This window comes from Equus caballus, chromosome 10 (genome assembly GCF_041296265.1).
Source record: "Equus caballus isolate H_3958 breed thoroughbred chromosome 10, TB-T2T, whole genome shotgun sequence".
Taxonomy (NCBI): domain Eukaryota; kingdom Metazoa; phylum Chordata; class Mammalia; order Perissodactyla; family Equidae; genus Equus; species Equus caballus.
In genome coordinates, this window is record NC_091693.1 from 88,352,505 (window position 1) to 88,376,847 (window position 24,343).

General features: G+C 45.0%; 1 protein-coding gene across 5 annotated transcripts in view; it reads left to right on the top strand.

Annotated features, from left to right (window-relative positions):
• The first annotated feature begins 2,851 nt into the window (after positions 1-2,851).
• The window catches only part of MYB (MYB proto-oncogene, transcription factor), a 31,531-nt gene continuing 10,039 nt past the window's right edge, over positions 2,852-24,343 (top strand). Inside the window, exons 1-15 of one of the 5 annotated variants that reach the window (XM_023651141.2) lie at positions 2,852-3,014; positions 7,246-7,363; positions 9,417-9,488; positions 10,931-11,023; positions 11,274-11,494; positions 13,189-13,423; positions 14,726-14,794; positions 15,222-15,326; positions 16,627-16,881; positions 17,807-18,169; positions 19,668-19,810; positions 21,106-21,220; positions 21,312-21,437; positions 22,288-22,398; positions 24,057-24,164. In XM_023651141.2, coding sequence (XP_023506909.1) covers positions 2,992-3,014; positions 7,246-7,363; positions 9,417-9,488; positions 10,931-11,023; positions 11,274-11,494; positions 13,189-13,423; positions 14,726-14,794; positions 15,222-15,326; positions 16,627-16,881; positions 17,807-18,169; positions 19,668-19,810; positions 21,106-21,220; positions 21,312-21,437; positions 22,288-22,398; positions 24,057-24,164 — 2,157 coding nt within the window. In that variant the 5' untranslated portion in view covers positions 2,852-2,991. Of the gene's footprint in view, positions 3,015-4,010; positions 4,422-4,550; positions 4,709-7,245; positions 7,364-9,416; positions 9,489-10,930; positions 11,024-11,273; positions 11,495-13,188; positions 13,424-14,725; positions 14,795-15,221; positions 15,327-16,626; positions 16,882-17,806; positions 18,170-19,667; positions 19,811-21,105; positions 21,221-21,311; positions 21,438-22,287; positions 22,399-24,056; positions 24,165-24,343 lie in introns of those variants that run through there. The other 4 variants (XM_023651142.2, XM_023651143.2, XM_023651145.2 and 1 more) reach the window with 4 other exon arrangements.

Here is a 24,343-nt window from a genome sequence, read left to right on the forward strand (position 1 = left end):
TGGGAGGCTGAATTTTAGTAGCGAGGGAAGAAGGAATAGGCTGCCCCAACCCTGTGGTCACTGGCACCAACTCTCCTTTGGACTTATTTGGGGTTATTTAGAGCCTGGATCCTCGGCCCAGGAGAGATGATAGAAAATGAAGTATGGCAAAGCGGCGAGAGACAGCTGGCACAGGTGCACATATACTAACCAGCCTGCCCTCTCTAATACGGAGATCGTCAACCACTGGTCTGGAGACCGCTTCCATGAAAACCACTTGGATATTTGTTAAAAATGCAGACTCTTGGCCCTACCTAGAGCTACGGAAGGAGAGTCCCTAAGGGGTCTGCCTGGGACTGTGCATTTTTCATGGTTACATGCAGTGATTCTGATATACACTGAAGACTGAGGCTCACAGTTGTACTGTTGGCCAACTCTGGCCTGCAGGCTGGATAATGGCCTTCGAGCTTAAAACAGTTTTCACATTTTTGAAGGGTTGTAAGAAAAAGAAAAGAAAAAGAAAAGAAGAATATGCAACACAGCCCACAAAGTCTCACACACTGACATCTAGCCCTTTACAGAAGCATTTGCTGACCCTTGCCCAGTGCACTGTAAATTAAAGGCCATATCTGAGCGGAGGCTTATCCCAGCCCTGGCACAGCTAAAACAACTGAGTGAGGACATATATAATATCGTCATCTAAAAATGCATTGGTAATTATAAGTGGAGGGAGGTAATATATAAATACAGTTACAGTAAACATTCTGCAAAGTCTTTGAAAATATATTTCCCTCCATAGAAGAATTTATGAAAATTCCCTTTGATTCCATCCTTCCATATCCTTATCAGGTGGCAATATATCCCAAATCAGCCTAGTAAGAATCCTTGCAAGGATACTCTTTATTGGACAATACTCGTCCCTAGACATATTTTTGTCACACATATGAAGAAAAAAACGTAAACCTATACCCCAGAATGTCTGGAGAATGAAAATAGTGTAAATTCTCAAAACAACATATAGGAAATGATGCACAAAGGAAATAGCATTGAATTTGGTATCTTCCTGCTTAAAGGGAGTTTAAGAACCACAGAGCAGTCCCACCTGGTGAGAATCCCAGGAAGCAGGCTCTGCCCTCCCCTTGGGAGGCGTTCAGACCTCATGGTGCCAGCGAGGCTGAGCGTCGGACCCACGCCAGTCAGATTCCTACAGTCACCCCAAAGACAGACGCAGTTCATTGAGGGGTGGTTTCTCGATGTTTTTTTGAATGTGTTTATTTTTGATGTGGAGCAAGAAACTTTATTATAGAATCTAGAAATAAACATTGGCTTAAAAGACATATGAACTTGCAAGTGACTTGTCTTTCACAACTGTGAACCAAAACATCTCACAATAATTTTGTTTCTGTGTCCTTTTTTTTTCTCACCAAGAAAGGAATATTAAAACCTTACTAGCAACTGACATTTTTCGATAAAAGTTTAAACTATATTACAATTTTTAAGAAACAAAGTTTAAAACACCAGATAAAGTCTTGAAACCAAGCATGCTTCACCATTTAATAAAATTATGACTCATTTCAGTAAGAAAATGCTTTTTTAGTAAGAAAAATGCTTTCTGAGCTAAGTTTGAACTGCCGGGGCACATGGGACACCCACAAACCCAGTCAGCAGAAGTCTCAAACTCCTATAAGATTAAAGGAAAAATAAATTAGTGTGTACAGAGAATGAAAAAAAAAATCCCCAATGGTACAAGGCTATAAACGGAAGTAAAACTAAAACTCCCCTAAAATCCCCCAATCATCGATCCTTATAAATTCAGCACTTATCTTCTCCCTTGATTTCTGCAGGAGCCCCTAGTTAAGTGAACACGAAAGTCTTCGATGATTTTTATCTCGTAAAAAGAGTTCTCAAAGGACACTAAGCACGGACATCGACCGCCGTTTTCCCAAACGGTTTAACTTTTAAAACCACGCAAGCGAACGCAGGGTTTCCTGAGTCCCGCGGGGGGCGGGCAGCCGGAGCCCCGCGGATGCTGCAGGTGCGGCCCTCCTTGGCGCACTGCGTGGCGCGCGGGGCAGGGGCGCGCGGGGGGCGCGCGGGCACGGGCCGGGCCGGGTGAGAGTGAAGGGCATGTGACAAGGCGAAGGTGGCGCGTGGGCTCCGGGTCTGGGAGGGGAGCGAAAGCTCGGCCGGGTGCCCCAGACGTGAGCGGTAATAGCTCCAGCCCCACTCGTGTTTAAGTGTCCTTTGTCGCTAACAAGTCAAATGAGAGATGGTCTTTATTTTAAAAAGACCTAGCCGGACGTCCGATGAAAATCCACGCTCCCATCCCCGGCAGCCCCTCCCAGTGCCCCCAGTCCCGGAGAGCTGAGTTTTCAACCGGGCCGAAACCCCAATCCCGGGCGTGGGAGTTCCCCGCCCCGCGCCACCCCCGCGACGGCGAGTCCGGTCCCGGGAGCACGCCGGGCAGGGGCTGGGGGGGAGGGGGGGGCGGCAGCAGCGGGCGGGCCGGGAGCGCGGTTTGCGCAGGGCAGGGCGCCGCCGCGGCCCCGCGCCCCCGGCCCGCTCCCCGCCCGTCCGTCCGCCCGTCCGCCCGTCCGCCCGCGCCCCGCGGCCGCAGCGCGCCAGGCCGAGCGCGGAGGCGCGAGAGCCCGAGGGAGCGGCGGCCCGGCGGGCGGCAGCCCGGGCGACCGCGGAGGCGGCGGGCAGGGCGCGTGCGCACTGCAGGGGCGCCAGATTTGGCGGGAGGGGGAGTGTCCAAAGCTCTTTGTTTGATGGCATCTCTGTTTACAGAGTTTACACTTTAATATCAACCTGTTTCCTCCTCCTCCTTCTCCTCCTCCTCCGCGACCTCCTCCTCCTCCTCCTCCTCCTCTTTCTCCCGAGAAACTTGGCCCCGGCGGTGCGGAGCGCCGCGCGCAGCCGGGGAGGGACGCAGGCAGGCGGCGGGCAGCGGGAGGCGGCAGCCCCGTGCGGTTCCCGCGGCCCCCGGCGCAGCCCCGCGCCCGCCGCGCCATGGCCCGGAGACCCCGGCACAGGTAACTGGGGGCCCGGCGGGCGGGCGCGGGCGGGGGCGCGCGGGGCGCCGGGCGCCCGGAGAGCAGGTGGGAATTCGTTCCCGGGTCTTCTGCGGGGCTGTCAGATCCTGCGAGCACCTGGAGCCCCTGCCCCGGCGGCAGCAGCCGCTGAGCCACGGATGACTGGAAGGGTCTCTGCGGGGAAAGTCTCAGGACGTCGGGAAGCACGCCCGGAGGCTCGCTTTGCAAGTTGCACAGGGCGCCGTTTCTCCCTAGGGCAGAAGCAGCAGCAGGTTCCAACCGGGGGCAGAGCGGTGCCCACCAGCCCCGGGGAGCCCACTGGGTCCCTGGCGCGCTGCCGCGGGTGTCGGCCAGGGAGTCGCAGCGTCATTGCTGGATGCATTGCGATGTGTTTGGACTTGGAAGTGCAGAGCATATGGCAGATGTGGGGGAAATGCCGGATGGTTTAGTAGCTGCAGGTAGTTCATTTAAATTTCATTCATTCTTTATGGAGGCGAAGAAGAGTGTCAGCTGACAGGAGACTGGAAAGAAGGTTGCAAGGGAGGAAAAGGGTCTCTACGTTTGCAGACTGCTTTAAGCCTGGTTTTGAAGGTTCTGACCATTATTCTCTGGGAGGTTTTTATTTCTAATGCAAACACTGCACACGCACCCACGCGCGCCCGCGCCGCACATGTCACCGCGCCGGGGGGGAGGCTTGCCGGGATGACGGGTGAAGTCCCCTCGCTTTTCGGCCGGACGGAGGGGAAGAGGGAGCGGAGGAGGAGGGGACTGTTCCTCCCAACTGTCAGTTGCTGGCGCTCGGGCTTCCACCCGTCTCCGGACTGCCCGGGCTGGACCGCCGGGGCTCCCCGAGAGCGCCCGGGTGCGGGGAGCTCGGCGGCCGGCACGGTTGCCACCAACGGAAGGGACGGAGGCGGGCAGCACCCAGGGCCGCTGCCGCGCAACCGGGACGCAGTCCCCGCCGCTCTTCCGCTGGGCCCGAGGTCCGGGCGCGGCGCGCACACGTGGACGCGGCCGAGGGCGCCGCGCCTCCCCGCGCCCAGCTCCCGCCGCCTTAGGGCGCCTGGGCGGAGGAGGGGGGACGGGATGGACCCCCGCGAAGAGGTTCTGGGAAAAAGTCCCTGGAGGCAAAGCCGATCCAGCCTCTTTCCTCCGGTTGTTTGATTTTCTGGTACTTGTTTGTTTTTGAACCGGCGCTCGTGGGTCCCCGCGCAGCGCTGGGAAGTGGCAGAGCGCGTCGGGGTGGGCCCTGCAAGGGCACCCTCGGCCCCCTGGCCGGGCTGGGCGCCGGAGGAAAGGGAGGCGACTTGGGGGACCCCTGGCTCCCCACGCCGCGCCCAGGACCCGGCCGCGTGAGTCGGGGTGCTGCCCCTTAAGAGGTTTCCCCTTCGCCTTTGGGACTTCACGGTAGGCAGCCGAGGATTCCCCGTTCTTTGGAGAGCAGACCCTGGGAGGAGCGGGGAGGGAGCCGGGAAGGCTCCCGGGAGGAGGCGCGGGGAGGCTCCGCGCCCGCGATCCCGGCTGTCCGCGCGGGGCGGGGCCGCGCAGGTTCCCGGCGGCTCCAGGTAGCGGAGAGGGAGGCGGCCCGGAGGCGCGGGAGCCTTGAACCTGCTCAGGGGGAAGAGAAACCCGCCTGCGGGCTCGGAGCCGTTTCTTGCAGGGCCAGCGTCAACCCGGCAGGGATTATTAACCAGGTCAGCGAAATGAGTCTGAACCCCTTTTCTAGAATCACAGTAGCGGCCACAAGGCACTTCCTCCCATCCCCTCCCTTTTCCCAACCCCCAACACCCCTCTTCTTTTTCGTTTCTTTGCACGGTTTGTTTCCTTGACAGAAGGTCATATTCATAGTTGTACTCCTGTAACCACACCAGGTCTAGCAGGTGGGGAGTCGAGTGCATCAGCCTAAAATCAGCCTTTGAAAGTCCTCTGACTGTTGGGTCTGAGATCTTGTCAGAGCAGATAAAGGAAAAGTTATTTCAGGTCCCTAGTAGAAATTAATCATGCTACTTAGGCGACAGGGACAACTTAGAGCAAGGAAATCGCATGCAAAGCTCAAAGGCGAGCCCCGGTGAGTGAGTGAGTGAGCAGCCCCAGTCTCTCCCCCCGGGGCCTCTGCAGGACCTGCAGGAGCCACACACCACGTTTTCCCCTAGACTTTGGTTTTGCACATCTCTGCGTCTGTGCTTAATTTTTGAGAGGCACGGAAGACGTGGAATCGTCGTTTGTTAGCATTGGAAAGTACCTTCGAAATAGGATCCAAGCCCCCACGTATAGGCCAGGAACCTAGGGCCTGAGAGAGAGGAAGTGATTTGTCCAAGTCACGCAGCTAGGTGGAGGCAGGACAGGCGGCACCTTGCCTCCGGAGCCTTGTCCTGCGGGATGTCCGTTCTCTCACCTGCCGTCGGCTGCCCCCTATCGGCGGCGGCGTGTGTTGCGTGTTCCTGGGTGCTGAGCTGTTCTGAGAGAGGGGTGCCCAGTGACTGGTTTGGAAAATGTAGTCCTCAGTTCTGAAAATGGGATCTCCAGGGCCAGCAAGCCTGAAAGTTAAGTGGAGTTGAATCTATGACTCTCCTTTCAGATGAATCCGGTTTTCTTGGTATCCCTGATATTTCACAAGGAGCCGCTTCTTTGGGGGCCTTTCCAATGAATTCCCTCTGAACTTTTCAGAAGACGCTGATCTACAGCCCTGGGCCTCTACGTTTTTTCACCTTTGATGCTTGTGTTGTTCATTAAAGGGAAACTGTTGTGATTATGATCAGTCAGAAGTTGTTCAGAGCCTCTTGTTACAGTGTGAAATAGGATTAGGCTCTTGTTTACAAGGATAGACGCTGAATGAAAGAAATGGTATAGATTATGAGGAGAGTTTAGTGGCCTTTGTTGTGTGGGGGCACTCTAAGTCTGGATCACATCCTGCTTGTCAGCATGCAGCCTGGACCTTCAGATTATTGCCCAAAATAATAGTTTTAAATTTTAAGAACCTCAAATTAAGGATTTTTGGCGAACACTTTGCCTGACTCCACAGGGTGGGTCATATATGCTTGAAAATTACGTTGGGAAGACAAAACCCTATATGACTGTAAATTTTCTTTTTTAAAATAATAATTTACATCATGATATTGCTTTATAGCATTCTTTTTATTCTCAGTTTGATGGATTTCTCAATATTACACTGATAAATTTTAGTGAAATTTCTAAGAAAGTATAATTTTTCCTTATATCTTAGTTTTGTAAGTAAAATTATAACTAAAAGTAATCTGTGGCTGTAAAATTACTCTCATCTACTCAGAATATGATTAATAAACATTAAGTGCAGAGTGACTTCACGAGTCATCATAATTCATAGTTTTGGTCAGCCAGGTAAACGAAAAAGCTCTTTTGAAAACAGTAATGGGTTCTTTTTAAACGCATCTGGGGGAATCCCTCAGTTTTGAAGTAGGTGCATTTTAAGGTATTTCAAATCGCATTCAGTCAGAGGGAGAAAAAGCAAAAGAGTCAGTAAGACTCTGGCTGTCAAGTGGCCTGATTATTCACAGTTACTTAGGAAACTGCGTCTTGTAGATGTGGCCGCAAGTGGGGTCAACCTGGCCTGGAGTTTTGAGCTGCTGGATATTCGCGTTATTTACAAAGCCCTTTGATCACTCGGTGGTCTATCCTTCCTCAGGTTTTTAAATCTTTTCCTCTTAGATTCTCTTAATCTTCTAATCTTTAAAGAATGACTATAATTATATTGTGGGGTGTATTACTTCTTGAATTTTTTTCTCTTAATGAAACACCAGTCCCACTGGAATAGCATAATTGAGTTGTTTATTATATTTGGGAAGTGTGTTTGAGCAATGTGACATGTGCCAAAGACTTTGAGTGTGTACTTACAGAAAGGACGTGGGCTCTCGTTCCTTTTACTGCCCTCCACGTTAAGTTTTAAACTTAAAGCTTCATTGGTTGGAAAGCTGCCCAGTGTGTAACTTGTCCCTAGTCTAACAGTAATAGCAGGTTTAAACACGCAGAGCAATAAGACGGTGCCAGGCCCTTAGCCGTCTCTCTGGATACCAATAACAGCAGAGCCGGTCGACAACACTGGAGCCACAGAATGCAGAAAACAATCTTGTTGTGCAAGTTTTCAAAGTTTTATCTTAGTAACCTTTGAGAAGGTTGTTGAGTTTTTGTGTTTTGTAATCCAATAGTTTAAACCTTCTTGTTTCAGTCCACCTCTGCCCATTTGTTATTTCTGCAGCATATACAGTAGTGACGAGGATGATGAAGACCTTGAGATGTGTGACCATGACTATGACGGGCTGCTCCCCAAGTCAGGAAAGCGCCACTTGGGGAAAACAAGGTGGACGCGGGAAGAGGTAACTCATTATGGAATCAAAACACGGAAAAAAACAGAGAGTGTCTCAATTCGTGAAAAAACAAAATTCCGCCTCAGCTGCGGGTCCTCAGGCTCATTCTTGGGCTCTTTGAACTCTTCCCCTGGCCTGTCTGCACCAGACGCTGACCACTGAGCCCTCCCCATGCACTTGGCCGTCCATTTCCAGACTCTGTAGTTCTGTGAGTGTCCCCTCCTCGCTTCATGTCTCGTCTGTGTTTCGCTCTGCCTGTTCTGTGCTTGTCCTTTTACCCCACAACTCCTTACCACTTCTTCATTCCCTGCGAAGACATCGCCTCTGCTGTGAAGCCATCCCCCGCTCCCCCGACAGCATGGATGCGTCCTGCACTCATTGGATACGTGTTCTTACTGATTGTTGCTGTCACATATATGCCTCCCCCAGTGGACGACAAGTCTGCTGAGGGCAGGGCTACACGGCTGTTCATTTTGGTGTCCCCTGATCCCCGAATTGCTTGACAGAAAGTGAGATGTTAACAGGTATTACCTGAACACAGGAATGAAATGCCATTTCCAAAACCTAAACAAACAAAAGAATGAAACAACACCCTCACAGAACTCTCCTTGTTAGAGTGGGTTCATTAACATTCTCGATGTGGAATATATGCTAGTCCGCAGAGCCGCACGCGTGAGCATCTGTTCTGAAAGCATTCAGGACGGGATGGAGGCGTGTCTGCCTCTGACCTCCCTTTCTCTCTAACTTATTGTGAGTTTCACCTTTTAGAAGAATGGCAAAATACTTAAGGAGCAAAATTATTAATGTATGGCAAAAGTTGCTTTTTCTTTAAAGTTCTCAAAAAATTTTGCAACAGATTGGTGAGGATTTTATGTTAGGATAAATGGCATTGACTCTTCTTCAGTTTTGTTCCACTGTCCTTGACTTAAAGCACAGCCCCCATAAAGGGCAGGCAGGATTTCCAGTGAGGCCTGTAGGAAAGGCAAATCTTAGCTCTGGAGACTATGCCCATGGGTGATCCTAAGAGATACAGAAGCTCCGTGGTTAGCGCTGATTTCCTAATTCCTATGTCTGCTTCCTCCCGGGGACCCCACTGTGTGAAAGTGACCTTTGCAGAGACGTGAGTGTTCTCTTTTGCTTGAGAAAACGGGTTTAGAAAGACCCTTGCGAACTGAAACGTTCCCCCCAGGTTGAGTGTCTGCTGGGTTCTAATAAGGTTGGCCTCATTTAAATTGTGAATATATTGATACAAAAACTAAATTATTTTCTTACATCACAGATATCTTTGAGTTTACTTAAGAAAATCTTCTGGGCCTGGCCCTGTGGTGTAGTGGTTCGAGTTCCATGTGCTCCGCTTTGGTGGCCTGGGTTCCCTGGTTCAGATCCCGGGTGTGGACCTACTTTACTCACTAGCCACACTGTGGCAGTGACCCACATACAAAATAGAGGAAGATTGGCACAGATGTTAGCTCAGGGCTAATCTTCCACAGGATAAAGAGAAAGCAAAAGAGAAAAGTGGTCTTCCATTTTTTACATGCAAGAGATTGAACTAACAAAATGTCAGAATAGAGGTTGAACTATTTCTTACTCGAGATTCTGTCTATTGCCATAGTTAAATGTCTATTGAATCTAACATTGGAGTTCATTATTTTTTTTCCCACAAAGAAAAACTTTTAATAGTTCCTATATATAAAACATTTGAGGAGCCAGGCATTATGCTAAATATTTTGCATAATTACTTCACATAATCCCCAAATAGTCCCGTTGACATCAGCATTTCCGTTGTGTGGATGGCAGGACTAATGCCCAGAAAAACCAAACGGTGTACTCAAGCTTATACAGCTAATCAGTAGTTGAGTCAAGATTCAGTCTCTGGTTTGTCTGACTCTGAATAAATCTATGCTGTAAACCAGCATATTACATTAATATCTGTTGTATTTGCATATCTTTGATAGGTTTTTTGTCCTGGATTGGATTAGTGGGTTGGTTCCCTTTTATCCTAACTTGACTAGAGTTATACAGTAAATGACTGATATCCTAGGATTACCTTTAAATGTCTTAGGATGAAAAACTAAAGAAGCTGGTGGAACAGAATGGAACCGATGACTGGAAAGTTATTGCCAATTATCTCCCGGTAAGTTAGCAATTTTTTCTTTCCGTAAAAGGAAATCTCCTCCCAAAGATTGAAATAAGATATTCTAGGAGAGGATATTAAGATGTTATGTATTTGCTCATATATAAGACGCAGAGGGAGAAATGCCTCATCCATAACTTATACATAACTTATAGTTGGGGTTTCTAAGTAGTTTGTTAAAGGATTTTTGCATTTTTTAAATGTTTGCTTCTTAGATTATGTTTTCATTTATTAGGATAATATAAATTAACGTTCTGATGATTTGTTATAGGGCAGATGACTAAACTTGTGACATTCCCCCCTAAGTCAGCTTCTTTAAATTTCCTGTTTCTTTCGATAGCTGCACTTTTGGTACCCTACTTCAAAATTTTGGAATCCTTTTAGCCTCATCCCCTACACCCAAGCAGTGACTAAACATCAGGCATCCCTTTGTTTTCCTTCTCCTCGCTGGTCCACAGGCTCGCCCCATCCCTCTCTGCTCACTCCTAACGGGCCTCCCGCCTGTAGCTTCCCACTTTTCCGTCCGTGCCAAACACCCCTGGCAAATGGAGCTTCCTAAACTGCAGCTGTACCATATCATTTCAAAACCAGCAACAGTGGCTCAGAGTCTCACAAACTGACTACACCGCCTCGACTGGCCCCCCAGGCCCCTCCGGGGGGCCCCAGCAGACAGCTCCAGTTCTGTTTCCTGCTTCCTCTCACTAAGCAGGTTTGCTTGAATTCATTTCTGCTTTCCCTCCTCTGGGCTTTTGTCCCTGGTGATGCTGACTCCTAGAATGTTCCGTCCATCCTTCAGAGTCCGTATCAAGGGCTTTTCCATGCTTCTCCTATGGAAATATAATTTCTCCTCCCACGGAGACGTGCCTTTTCCCACCCCAATATCATTTTGCTTTGGTTTCTTCTTGTATAGGAATCAAATTCCGCCTTGTATTAGTTAATTCTGTATTTGTCTTTTTCTGCTTCTAAGATGACAAGCCTTGGAAGGTAGGGCCTATCTTTATTCATCTTTGTTCTGCAGTATTGGTACTTGTGGCCCCAGACTGAAGCACGTCTGTTAGTTTGAATGGGAAGCGAACTTGAGTCATTTAGAGTGGGTTTCCCTTAATGCCGGACCTTGATATGGAATCTCCAAGTAGTCTTAGCCTTAGCCCCTGGGGGTCCTTCCACATGCGGTAGACTGTGCTTCAGGTGAAGCTACATTGACAGCCATCTGTGCAACATGGTGGTCCTTTAGTGCATGTGGCACAGCCGTTGCCCTCAGGAGGCACAGATGCTGATTTTAGATGCAACTTTGACCTAGTGTAATGAGGGATAGGTGGGCCCTCCAGTGTTCTTGAATGTTTCCACTCTTTATCGTCTATATGTGATCAATATTGCAACAGCCTTCACGTGCCTTCCCATCACATCTACATGATAGCACATCCTTTATCTTACTTGTATAGAATCGAACAGATGTGCAGTGCCAGCATCGATGGCAGAAAGTGCTAAACCCTGAGCTCATCAAGGGTCCTTGGACCAAAGAAGAAGATCAGAGAGTAAGTTCTTTCTTCACTGGCGTGTGAATCACAGTTGAGAATATTCCCCAGACGTCTCTGTTGAATGTTTCCCACCTTGAGGAAGCAGGTGACGTGTGTGAACGGGAAGCAGAGGACTCTATCCCCATGTTTCCAATGAATGAAAGCAGATTTTTAGAAGTTTCCTAAGATCTTGTAACACTGAAGAATGATTATCCTGCCTCATTATGTAACATTAAAACACAGGTTATTTTTGTGTGTTTATCTGAAGGTGATAGAGCTTGTTCAGAAATACGGTCCGAAACGTTGGTCTGTTATTGCCAAGCACTTAAAGGGGAGAATTGGAAAGCAATGTAGGGAGAGGTGGCATAACCACTTGAATCCAGAAGTTAAGAAAACCTCCTGGACAGAAGAGGAAGACAGAATTATTTACCAGGCACACAAGAGACTGGGGAACAGATGGGCAGAAATCGCAAAGCTACTGCCTGGACGGTAATAACATGTCAAAAAATATATTGATTGGGAAGAATGAGGGAGTGGGTGTGGAACATTCTGTTTTAAATGTATGGTGAGTGAATTACAGTCCATTGATCGTAAGTGTTTCATTAGATAAACCAGATCTGTAGCTTTTAGAGCTGGAGGGGATCTTAGAGTTTATCTGGTTGAGGACTTCCAGAATCTACCAACAGTGAGCCTTGGCCAAGGCGTCATTTCCTCAATCGCCCCATTTGCAAAGTGAGTAATAACCTACTTCACAGGGCCAATTAAGTATCAAGTAAAACACAAAATTCTAAGCTCATAGAAGGAATCTGAGGACAGACAGTCTCTGGTCTGAGTTTGCACAGCTGGTTAAGTGACCAGAAAGAACTCAGCTACCATATTCCTAATTCCACATTCGTTTAATTATACCACTTGGCTTGATTTTTTTTCTTTTGAATAAAGAAATAGTGCATTCTAGAATTATACTGCTTCCAGGTTTTTAAATAATGTCAGGGTTATCCTTTCTTTTTTAATGAACAAGGCACAAAAGTGACCCCATTATGAGGGCTATCTATGGAAGCTCGCTTTTGTCCCACTTTCCCCACTTAAACAGTTTATAACATTTTAATTTTGAAAATACTTTTTATTGTAAATCTTACATAAAAAATAATGTAAGATAGAAAATATTTAAAATATTTCTATTCTTGAGCTTCATAACCCAAAAGTGGAGAAAGGGTCGTTTCAAAGAAGCCCACGGCTCCGATGGTTCGTGTGGCGTTCTCTTGTGACGTTGTGAAGCGTTTCCTCCCTCGTGATTCAGTGTCAGCTTACAGAATTCAAGGGGCTAGTAAAAGGAGGCCTTTTCTCCCTTACGGTCTGAGAGGCTATGCTGTTGATTCTTCTCAAAATTCAAGGGGCGATCGAACTTCCTCTTTCTTGAGCCTGCGTTCCCCCACCCCCATCAAAATAGTCAAAGGGAGGCTTGAAACGGTTTTTTTGAATTGAGAAACTGTTTTCCTGAGAATCGAAAGACTTTAGTAAAAATGCTCTGCAGTTTGAAAGTATACTGGGAGTTAGCATCTTTTCCTTCTGGATGCCATTTTCCATTCTCTCCTCTGTCTGTTAGAGAACAATTTGGGGTAGTTTTCAAAAGGTGGGAGTTTTTCAAAATTTCTGGCTAGTGCTATTTGAGAAAAAGAATGGACAGTGAGGTGGCAGCAACATCCTTGTCATTGACCAGACTCTGCTGAGAGCCTGTTGTGGTGCACGGGCCAAGCCTTACTTCAAGGAGCAGCTTTCTTGGATGGCAGGAACTTCAGGTTGTGTTAGAGTCTTGTACCACGAGCAGTCAGAATAGAGAGGAGGGGTTGTTGTATTGAGAATACTCTTTTATCAGCGAAAGAAAATGTTAAACAATTTCAGAATTTATAGAAAACTATATATATATATATATGTATGTGTGTGTGTGTGTGTGTGTGTGTGTTCCGTATTATGTAATTAAGAGAAATCTATGATTTTTAATTAGGTGCTGGGGAAGCATGATTTTAGGAGGTAGAAAAGACTGAAACCATTAAAAAGATAAAAGACTATTAGTGGACCAAAAGAAAAGTTCTCTGTTAAAAACAGTTTTCTGTCAATTAACTCTAATCTGAATTGAAATTTTTGTTTGTAAAATGTTTTATAAAATGTGATATATTTCTGTGCAGAACTGATAATGCTATCAAGAACCACTGGAATTCCACGATGCGCCGGAAGGTTGAGCAGGAAGGCTATCTGCAGGAGTCTCCTAAAGCCAGCCAGCCGGCAGTGGCCGCGAGTTTTCAGAAGAACAGTCATTTGATGGGTTTTGCTCACACTCCGCCTTCAGCTCAGCTCCCTCCAGCGGGCCAGCCCTCAGTTAACAATGACTATTCCTATTACCACATTTCTGAAGCACAAAATGTAAGCCATCCTGAGGACTTAGTTGAATGAGAGAGATGGTTATTTTAGCTCCAGAGGACAATAATGGTACCTGGCAGTTGCATCCTGCTCAGAGAGCTTTCATAAATGTGATCACGACTGATCACATGGGGGCAGGTATTGTCGTCCCTGGCACGTATCCGGAAACGAGAATGTTAGGTGATCTGTCCAGGATTACATAGCTTAGAGAGAGCGCCGACCAGAATCCCAATCGTTTGACTCTAACTTGCGGCTTCAGCTCTAGTTTAAAGTTAACTTTTGAATGTAAATTCACTTAACAAGGTACTGCTGAAAAAGAATGGGGGCTTGGAGAGGCTTCAGCTCTAGTTTAAAGTTAACTTTTGAATGTAAATTCACTTAACAAGGTACTGCTGAAAAAGAATGGGGGCTTGGAGATGCCGTTGTGGGCTAATATTTTTCTCTTACAAAGTGAAAAGTGAGAGACCTATCACAGTTAAAGAGGACCCCATTTGACACTGACTTTCGACAGACAATGGTCAGTTCAGTTCCCTTAGTGATCTAGCAGAAATGTCTGAATCTCTTCATTCAGTCAGTGTCTCCTTCTCACTCTAAGTCAGGAGCAGTTTTGTGACCCCACTGTCTGTCTGCTCTCTCCTTTGATCCTTCTTTGGGTTGGTGTAATTCCTTCTTCATCTCTCGATACTTATATTTAGGGAAAGAAGTATGCATAGTGGGTGGTAAAAGAACAAAGAAAAAAAATTAAGAAACTTTAACAATAATAAATGATGAAACTTACACAGGAACACAGAGCTCATATGCAAATTCTATGCAAAACCTATTCATAAATAGTTTTTTCTCTTCTCTATCTGTTCTGTGCATTTGACTACAGACTTTCCAGAAAGGTCTCAGGTGAATGAACATCACAGGTTCCATGCTCTTTACTAAACTTCGTAATTATTCCCAGGAAGATATGTTTATTTATAAACAGCTACTGCCATCAGTTTTTCCCATCAAAACTTCTTTCATACATTCCTGGATGTATTTTAGATTGTATTTTTCATTGTGTTTTTCTCTAAGGAATACTTCCTGCCAGGATCGATGAGCACTGAAATTCCCTTCTCTGTGTTGCTTTAGTTATGCAGCCATTATGAAAGGCTTGGCTGAAGTTTCACATTAGAGGGTTTTTTTTTTTATTGCTTAGTGAATTTTATCAGTGAAGTCTTTTTTTTTTTCTTAGTCCCAGAGCAAAACCTCAGGAAGCCAAGTCCCCTGAAGCATGTGTGACCATGAATGACTCGGCCTTTGTTTTGCTTTGTGTCCTAGGTCCCGTATCCTGTAGCGTTACATGTAAATATAGTCAATGTCCCTCAGCCAGCTGCTGCGGCCATTCAGGTAAGATCATTTCATGGAGAAACTCATAAGCTGGTCAAGGCACAGCTTGCTTGCTTTCACTAAACACTTCCCTTCACCTAACAACTGAAGTAACACGGAAAGGGGACAGTGGAGAGGGGTGGGTTCTGGCGGGCACTCCACCAGTTTTTACTTCTGGAGTGAATTTGCTCCAGATTCTCTGACTCTCTAATGTCATAAGTTGAAACAACTCATCAGTAAGTGTCCACTCTAGCCTCAGGTTTCACGTCAACCCTACGTCTGGAATAACATCCGCAGAGATTTCTAGGTGGCCAGATTGGGTTGGTGCTGGTTTCCCAGCAGGCTCTTGGAGCTGTGTGGTCCCTCGTGACTGCAGGCCATAACCACCGTGTTTACAGCTTCCAATCAGGTGTTTTGCTTGTTTTTCTCTCTTAACTTTTAATTTTAGAGACACTATAATGATGAAGACCCTGAGAAAGAAAAGCGAATAAAGGAATTAGAGTTGCTCCTCATGTCGACTGAGAATGAGCTCAAAGGACAGCAGGCGCTACCAGTAAGAAGGGGCCATGCGCTGGAATGGGGGATGGCGGCTTCTCCCCAGGGCCCTTCTGTATCTCTTCCCTTCTCCCCTAGACTTGACACAAATGAAGACGCTGTCTATCTATTAACAACGTCTAAGCACTTGAAGTTGTTTGTCATAAAATGCAGTTGGTGTCAGAATGTCGACTCAATTGGAAGTAATCTTTTTGTGTGCAACAGAAACTCAGCATCCACTTGTGACTGTCATATCTATGTTTCTTCTCCAGAAGGACTGTAATCAATTCCAAGACTAACACACATTAAATGAATGAAAAATTGCATTTTTTGTACAAAGCTGTGTATCGTATGGTGCCTACTCATTTGATTTTTTCTTGTTCTATCATTTTTCTTCACCTAGATTTTCACACTTGATCATTTCAAACATGATTTGATGCATGTTCAGTATATACCTGTGGAAAAGGTGTATATCATGTCTCCCTGAATAACAGCAGCGGCTCTCTTTTCTTGGCATGCATGAAAGCTCTATGGACCATTACTGAATTGTGACATCTTTGTTAGTAATTGGGCAGCAAACTGGGAAAGCAGCTTGTGCTTTGTAACATTTGTAGTTGACCAAGAAAGAGAATAAAAGAGAGATGATACTTGGGTATTCTTAGGAGTAAATTTCCTTTTGGTTAAATAATAAAATGATTATGTGCATATGTTAGTTCGACCACTTTTTAACTTGAGTTAATGTTTTGCAATTTCTCCTGTTGCATGGTCATGCTGAAAGGAGACTTCTGTTAATTTGCTCTTCTGCTTTCCTAACCACGTTGAGTTGGCAGCCCTTCAGTGCATCAGTGCAATCCGTGGTATTAGAAAGGGACAGAAGCAACGAGAATATAAGCAGATGAAAGCAACTCTGACTCTTCAGTCCTCCAGCCTTTTTATAGGTTAGGACAAGAATAGGACAAGTCTTCATTTGCAGCCAACATTTCTGGTCCTATTGGAAATTATGTTGTTAAAGTAGATTTTTAAGATACTCCACGTGAGAGTTGTCCTTTGAAACCTGGTCCCTCTCTTTGCAGTTTTAACAAAATGATGACAATTCAGGTAATCGTGTAGATGACAGACTACGACACTATTCCAAAGCGGGGTCTTGCATTGATGAAAGGAAACATCTTGACAACTGTCTCATGGGTGCAAGTTCTGGATGACGCAACCACTTTTATCTTTCCTCCAACAGCATCTGATACCTTGTGCAACTTCATTGCTAAGTTCCTTCTCCCTTTCTTCTCCCCGCTCTTTCTTTACTCCCCCACCCCCCTCCTCAGACACAGAACCACACATGCAGCTACCCCGGGTGGCACAGCACCACCATTGCCGACCACACCAGACCCCATGGAGACAGTGCACCTGTTTCCTGTTTGGAAGAACGCCACTCCACTCCATCTCTGCCCGTGGATCCCGGCTCCCTCCCTGAGGAGAGCGCCTCTCCAGCGAGGTGCATGATCGTCCACCAAGGCACCATTCTGGACAATGTTAAGAACCTCTTAGAATTTGCAGAAACACTTCAGTTTATAGATTCTGTAAGTAGAATTGCTAAGGCAAGTGAATGTTTTTTGAGGGGGAATTAGGAAACCCATTTCTCAAATCATTGCTGTTTTCTATAGCAAATATCGTGTTATTAGCATATATTAATATCAAGGTGAAAGTATGATGTTAGTCTTTGTGTATATGTTTTCTCAAAGATCTGATGTCACAGGCTACCCAGATAAACAGTAGCTTTCACACATTTCCTTCAAAATGCATGTTTTTTAAAATAGTGAACTTAATGACCTGTCAGTAGAGCTTGGGTTTGGGGAATGGTGTGAGTTATTTTTAACTCTTTTTTACTTTGTTTACTCCTTTGTGTTTCTCTAGAATTTTGTGCTTTGCTTTTGGGTAGCACATTAAGATATGTTTACTCAGAACTTAAAGCAATCTTTCAAAGTATCTGAAGTGGTAACCGGCTCATTGGTGGGGCGGGGCTCTCTCCACCGGAACGTTGATTATTGATTCCCGGTCCCAATGGGTTCACTGAGACAAACCACCTTGAGTGAAACAGACCTGAGATCAGCACCTCAAAAGCAGACCCACAGCTCCTTCCCTTTGTTTCCCGATTGGTTAAAGAGCCTTTATTGCATCCCCATCAGACAGGGGATGAACACTGCTGAAAGGTACCAGCCAGAAAAGGTTTCCTTTGTGCTTTGGGTGTTATGCAAATAAGAGAGTACCAGGAGTCCCTGTGGTGCGCACACGTGGAACCAGCCTTGAGCGGCTTGTAGACCGGCCGAGCAGTGAGCAGTGTACCAGAACAACTGTTGGTCCCAAAGCTGTTTCTCAAGAAGTCTTAACAGGCGGGCCGAGCGTTTTCTCTGCATTCAGCATCTCTTTCTCAGTGCTGTGTTTCAGATGATGGCACACATTATGCACACACTGTCTCAATCTTCTGCGCCTCCCACATTGTTTCAGGATTCTTCATCACGGTGTGATCTCAGCAGTTTTGAGTTCTTTGAAGAAGCAGATTTTTCTCCTAGCCAACATCACACAGGCAAAGCCCTACAGCTTCAGCAAAGAGAGGGCAGTGTGACTAGACCTGCAGGGGAGCCTAGCGCCAGGGCGAACAAAGGCATCTTGAGCGAGGGTTCGCTTGACCCACTCACGCCCTCCGCTCCTGCAAGGCACAGCACAATTCCGCTGGTCATCCTTCAAACAAAGCGGGGCCAGGCCGGCCCCATGGCCCCTGGAGACTCTAGCTCCTTCACACCTGCTGACGTCAGCAGTTCAACTCCCAAGCGTGCCCCTGTCAAAAGCCTTCCCTTCTCCCCCTCGCAGGTAGAGCACAATTTCTGCACAGCTGTTACTAATTTTCAACAGACACCTGAGCCTTAATAATCTAGAAACTAATCCTTTGGAACAAATGACTAATTCCTGTCGCCCTCACTGATTTCGTTCCGTCGTTGCATCTGACTGTTGCTAAGTCATACTGCCTCCCAAAGTGTGGGCTGTCTCGTAGGCTAACTGGTGATTTTGTCCTTGTTCTCTCTTACTCTTTGGTGATTTGGAAGATGGCGAGTTGCATGGAATCTGCTTTGATTTCCTCCAACGCTAGAGCTTAACATTTCTGTCCCTTCCTCTTCTCCCATCCAACTCGCCCTTCACCAACTTTCACATCGTCTGCCTCTTTTCATTTATTGTTATGTGATTCACTGACCCAGGGCGGGAGGGAACCAAATGTGTTTAGATGACATCTGGGTGGCAACTAAAAATTTTAAAGCTTCCAATCCATCTATAAGTGGGACAGTTTTGGAAGAGGATGAGGAACAAATGCTTAAGGAAGATAACTCATGTTTTAATTTCGATTGCTCAGCTTTGGCCCTTTTGAGTTGTGCCTTAATATTTTATTAGCACAGTTTTTGCCAGTGAATATTCTTGTTTCATGTAGTTTTTTACATGGAAATTACAATGTTTGTCAGAGACATGTGTTCCTTAATTATTAAAATAATTGAAATTAATAGGTAATTTGGCACTTTAAAAGGTTTTTCCAATTATGTGTGTTAAGTTTGTTTTAAGAACAGCTTTAAGCCTGAATAAATGATGCACCCATTCAAAAAATTATCTTGTTTTTTGCTTTTATTTTCCAAACTGTGTTCTGGAGAAGATTAGTTCTGACAGACTTTAATGATGTTCCAGAAAAACATCTAAATATATAGGTATGTGAGTTTGGGAGACACTGAATCCAATGCAGTTATAAATTGGTTTCTTTATTGCAGCACATCTCAGAGCTTTCAATATCCTGGTGTGCCTTGTGATTTCCAGGAGGAGAGAGGATATGTGTTTCTCAAATTGACTTCACCTTGGAACCTTTTGAGGAAAACCTAATGTTTTCCCAGAACGTTAGTCTTCTGAGAGAGACAGCGTATCATTCAAGAACTTCCCACATCATGTAAACCTTCTATAACGATGGTTCATAGATCACTAAAGAGAGAAAATGAAAGAAAAACAATACTTTCCCAAAAATCCCTTTGACATTTTTAAAGTTAATAAAGAGTGCATCTCGTTGTCTTTAATGGCAAGTGCCATGGATCGAGAATATTTTCTTAGGATTTTACAAGTTTTTAAGCCTTGACTTGAGATTTTATTTCTTGGGTGCTCAATGGAAGCAAAACGATACTCTGCCTGACACCACGTCCTCATTAACCTCTTTATTGTTTGATAGAGTGGGTCAGTAAAACATGCGTGCTTGTTATCAAGGTGTGATTTTTAAATTGGGCTGACTAAAGAATCTCCATTTAATCTAAGTGACGTTTTCTTTCTTTCTTCCCATATTTAGTTCTTAAACACTTCCAGTAACCATGAAAATTTAGATGTGGAAATGCCTTCTTTATCTTCCACCCCTCTCAATGGTCACAAATTGACTGTTACAACACCGTTTCATAGAGACCAGACTGTGAAAACTCAAAAGGAAAATACTATGTAAGTCCTTGGTTCGAGAATAAAATTATTTATTCTGTTTCCTTATATTTAACTAGTGGAATATGGTCCCCAGACTGTCTTCTCCATGTGTATGTATGTGATTTTCCTGATCCCCTTGCACGTACATACTCATCAATTCCCACGTTGACTACATCTGTCCTGGGCATGTCACAGCTACCTCGGGGTGCGAGGTGGGAAGATAAGTAAATTACCTTTCGCAGTTCACTTCAAAATTTCCTGTATATACAGAGGTAGTTTTCACATAACTTTTCCATTCAGTTTTTCTGTTTGTTAATAAGGCCTTTTCTTCTTCACTGAAAACAAGAATTTTTCAACCTCGTTTCCTCTCTGATTATAAACTTCAGAATAAGAATGAGTCTGGTTCTTTACTTAGTTCACGTTTTTTTAATCTTATTTTTTTTTTTGGAAATTTGTCTATAGATAGGATCTACTCCAACACCCTCAGGAGTATTACATGATATTACATGATTAGAAGCCAAGGAGAGGTTAAGCAATCATTCATCTTCAGTAAAGACTTAACCAGTTCCAACAAATGGCGGAGAACATCAATGAGTTATAAGAAACCTTTAAAAGAAATGCAATCTTAGTATTCCCCAGTACGCTAGGTACATTTTATTTTATTTTTTGAGAGGCCAGGGTTTTTTTCTGGGCTTTTCTCTGAGCTAACATCTGTTGCCAGTCTTCCTCTTTTTTTCCTTCTCCCCATAGCCCCAGGACATAGTTGTATGTTCTAGTTGTAAGTTCTTCCTGTTCTTCTATGCGAGCTGCCACCATAGCGTAGCTACTCACGGACGAGTGGTGTGGTTCCGCGCCCGGGACCTGAATCTGGGCCACCGAAGTGGAGCACGCTGAACTTGAACTGCTAGGCCATCAGGGCTGGCTCAACAATAAATACATTTTAAAAGGTTAAGTTATGTTTTCTATTGCAGACCCTGTTTCAATGACTAGATAAAATTGATTTGTGCCGTCAGATCTTCACAGCGCTCATGGTCACCGTAAAGACATGGGGCACTGCATGTGTCTTGAGAATGATCAAAGTAGATGAAAAATATTTTGATAGTCTTAGGGGTATAATATTGTGAAATATTTAAAAATAAATGATGTACATATTATCTTTTTCTTAACAATACGTATATAATTAATCAGCAAATCCAATTCCACGTCCATAAAAGAGTTTATTGTATTCAGTAGAAAAATACTAACTTTAATAGGTAGAACAATGTAAGGGACCTATGTTCTTTCGTATGGAACCAACGCTTGCTTTCTTTTTCAAGTTTTAGAACTCCAGCCATCAAAAGGTCAGTCCTGGAAAGCTCCCCGCGGACTCCCACACCCTTCAAACATGCGCTCGCAGCTCAAGAAATTAAATACGGTCCCCTGAAGATGCTAGTAAGTTTTAGCAAAGTGCCTGGGCTTGGTTGGTTTATTAGCACAGACAGCAGTTGTCCTCTGATGCCACGATTTCCGCTCTTCTCTTCAGCCTCAGACACCGTCTCATCTGGTAGAAGACCTGCAGGACGTGATCAAGCAGGAAGCTGACGAATCTGCCATTGTTGCTGACTTTCAAGAAAACGGCCCACCTTTACTGAAGAAGATCAAGCAAGAGGTAAACACGAGCTCCTCTGGGAGGACCAAGCTGTGGGTCCCGCTCCCTTTGTTCCTTGTGAGCAGCTGGATGTGTCCAGCGTCAGCACTGTGTGGCAACACCAGTTTTCAGACAAGATTTTCATACAAGATGCAGTGGAGAGGGGCTGCCGGCCTGTGACCTTTCTCTTGGAAAGCCAACCCACTTCTCCCTACTTCACGTGTGAACAGAAAACCTGCTGGAGAGGGTAAAGGAAAGAGAGGAAAGCAGCTTTTTACTGTACTTTATTTTTTATCGCTCAGACATAGAGGGATAAATGCTTGATAGATAGATATTTAATTTTCAGATGTCATGGAGAACTGAAGTTTAAATTAAAATAATAGTATCTTTAATTCGTAGTATAAAAGAAAGAGAATCTAACTTGCAAGGATCCAAGTTTTACTTGGCGGCAAGAAGCATTTCCGACAGGTTGGATACGTGGCCTCCTGAATTTATTTTCATGTAAAGATAAGTGTTTAAGAGACTGACCAGAAATGTACTCTTTTTTTTTTCAGTTCTATTGAGATATAATTGAGAAATAAAATTGTAAGATATATAAAGGGTACAACATGTGGATTTGATAGACGTATACACTGTGAAAGGATTCTCCCCCGCTGAGTTAATTAACACATCCATACCCATATCATATGGGTACCTTTTTTTTTGGTGAGGACATTTAAGTTTTCCTCTCAGCAAATTTCAGTTATACAATCCAGTGTCATCAACTATAGTTACCATGTTGTTCATCTCACAGAAATTTACTCTTGAGCGTAAGTGTTTCATGGGAAGCTCTCATTCTAGAAACAACAAAGCGCTTCCTGCTTGCTTTTAGGTGGAATCTCCAACTGATAAAGCAGGAAACTTCTTCTGCTCCAACCACTGGGAAGGAGAGACTCTGAACACCCAGCTGTTCACACAGGCTTCGCCCGTGGCAGACGTGCCAGTAAGTACACGCCTGTGTGTGTGCTGGTGCCTCGCAGACGTCCGTAGGGGCGCGTGGGGCTCCCGTGGTTGCAGCACTCTTCAGTGCATCGTGCTTCTAAATATTCTCTCTCATGTGATTATTTCCTTATGATTATTAATGTTGAGTAGAAGGTGTGGATTTTGTCTGTGTATTGGAAATAGATTCTGTTCTATGGCAGATTTTTTCATGATTTATTTTCTTATGATTTGAGAGTCTTTGCCACTTAAAAAATCTGTATGAGTGTACATAGTTCCACGAAAACAGAAGGTTAACTTTTACATTTTCTTTTCATGTATTTATTTTTCTTCTCAATGTAGTATTTCCTCCTTGTTAAGTTGTCTCCTGTTGGTTTTATGTCACATCTAGCATAGTGCCAACCATGGTGTCTACAGTAGGTGTCCTTTATTATACCCGATACTGCATTCCTTTGGTGACCACCATCTTTTTTTAACAGATTGTTTTTTAGAGCAGTTTTGAGTTCACAGCAAAGTTGAGCTGAAAGTACAGAAATTTCCCATCTACCCTCTCCCCCTACACATGCATAGCCTCTCCCGTTATCAGCATCCCCCATCACATGGTACATTTGTTACAATTGGTAAACCAACCTTGACACATCATCATCACCCAAAGTCCGCAGTTTATATTGGGGTTCACTCTTGGTGGTGTATATTCCACAGGTTGGGACAAATTTACGACATGTATCCAGCGTTATAATATCATACAGAATAGTCTCGCTGCCCTAACAATTCTCTGTGCTCCGCCTGTTCATCCCACTCTCTCCACTAACGCCTGGCAACCACTGATCTTTTTACTGTCTCTCTAGCTTTGCCTTTTCCAGAATCAGACAGGATGCAGCCTTTTCAGACTTCATAATGTGCATTGTGTTTCCTCCATGCCTTTTCATGGCCTGATAGCTCCTTGCTTTTTTTTTTAGCACATAGTTGCAACCATTTTTGAAATTTGTAATTTGTGGCTGGTTGTCCTTTATGGAGAATCAGAGCTAATAACAAGTGCTAATATTTAGTGAGTACATACTAATTGGGAAGTGCTGTTCTAAGAGCTTTAGATGCATTCACTCCTTTAATCCTCACAGCAACCCGACAAAGTTGGGCATAGTATCATTTCCGTGATACCAACTGGGAAACTGAGGCACAGGGAGACTTAGTCACTTGCTCATGATTACATAGCTAAAAAAGTGACGGTTCTGGGTTAGAACTCAGAAAGTCTAGTTCCAATTTCCATACTCGTAACCATTTTACTGTCCTGCCATTAATTTGTAGCTCTAAAATACTTCTGTACCAGTATAGGAAGTAAACAGTTCTCTCCCCAGAGCTTAGTAAACCTTTCATTTTGAAAAGCATTTGTATGTTAACTCATTTAGCAGATGTTTTTTGAGTGCCCCTCTCATGTCTGGAACTGTGTGGACCCTGAAGCTTTTGTTTTAGTGGTGTTTGCCCCCATGTGGTTCTGGCTAGGACACAGCTGAGTTCTCCTTTTAGCTCGTTGAGAAGAGAATTTCTGGCATTTTTTTTCCTGCTAATGGGTATCACCTCACAGTAATCTACTCTCTAAAATGTCAGAATGGTGTCAGATTATCCAACCTCATTTAAATTTCAAATTATTCTCTTTCCCTTTAGAATATTCTTACGAGTTCCGTTTTAATGACGCCAGTCTCAGAAGATGAAGACAATGTTCTCAAAGCATTTACAGTCCCTAAAAACAGGTCCCTGGCGAGTCCCTTGCAGGTAATTACTATTCCAACATTGGTATTTTAAAAGTCATTCACTTGGGGCTGGCCGAGTGGTGTAGTGGTTAAGTTCGCATCCTCCACTTCAGTGGCCTCAGGTTCATGGGTTCGGATCCCGGGTGCAGACCTACACACTGCTCATCAAGCCGTGCTGTGGAGGTGTCCCATGTACAAAAC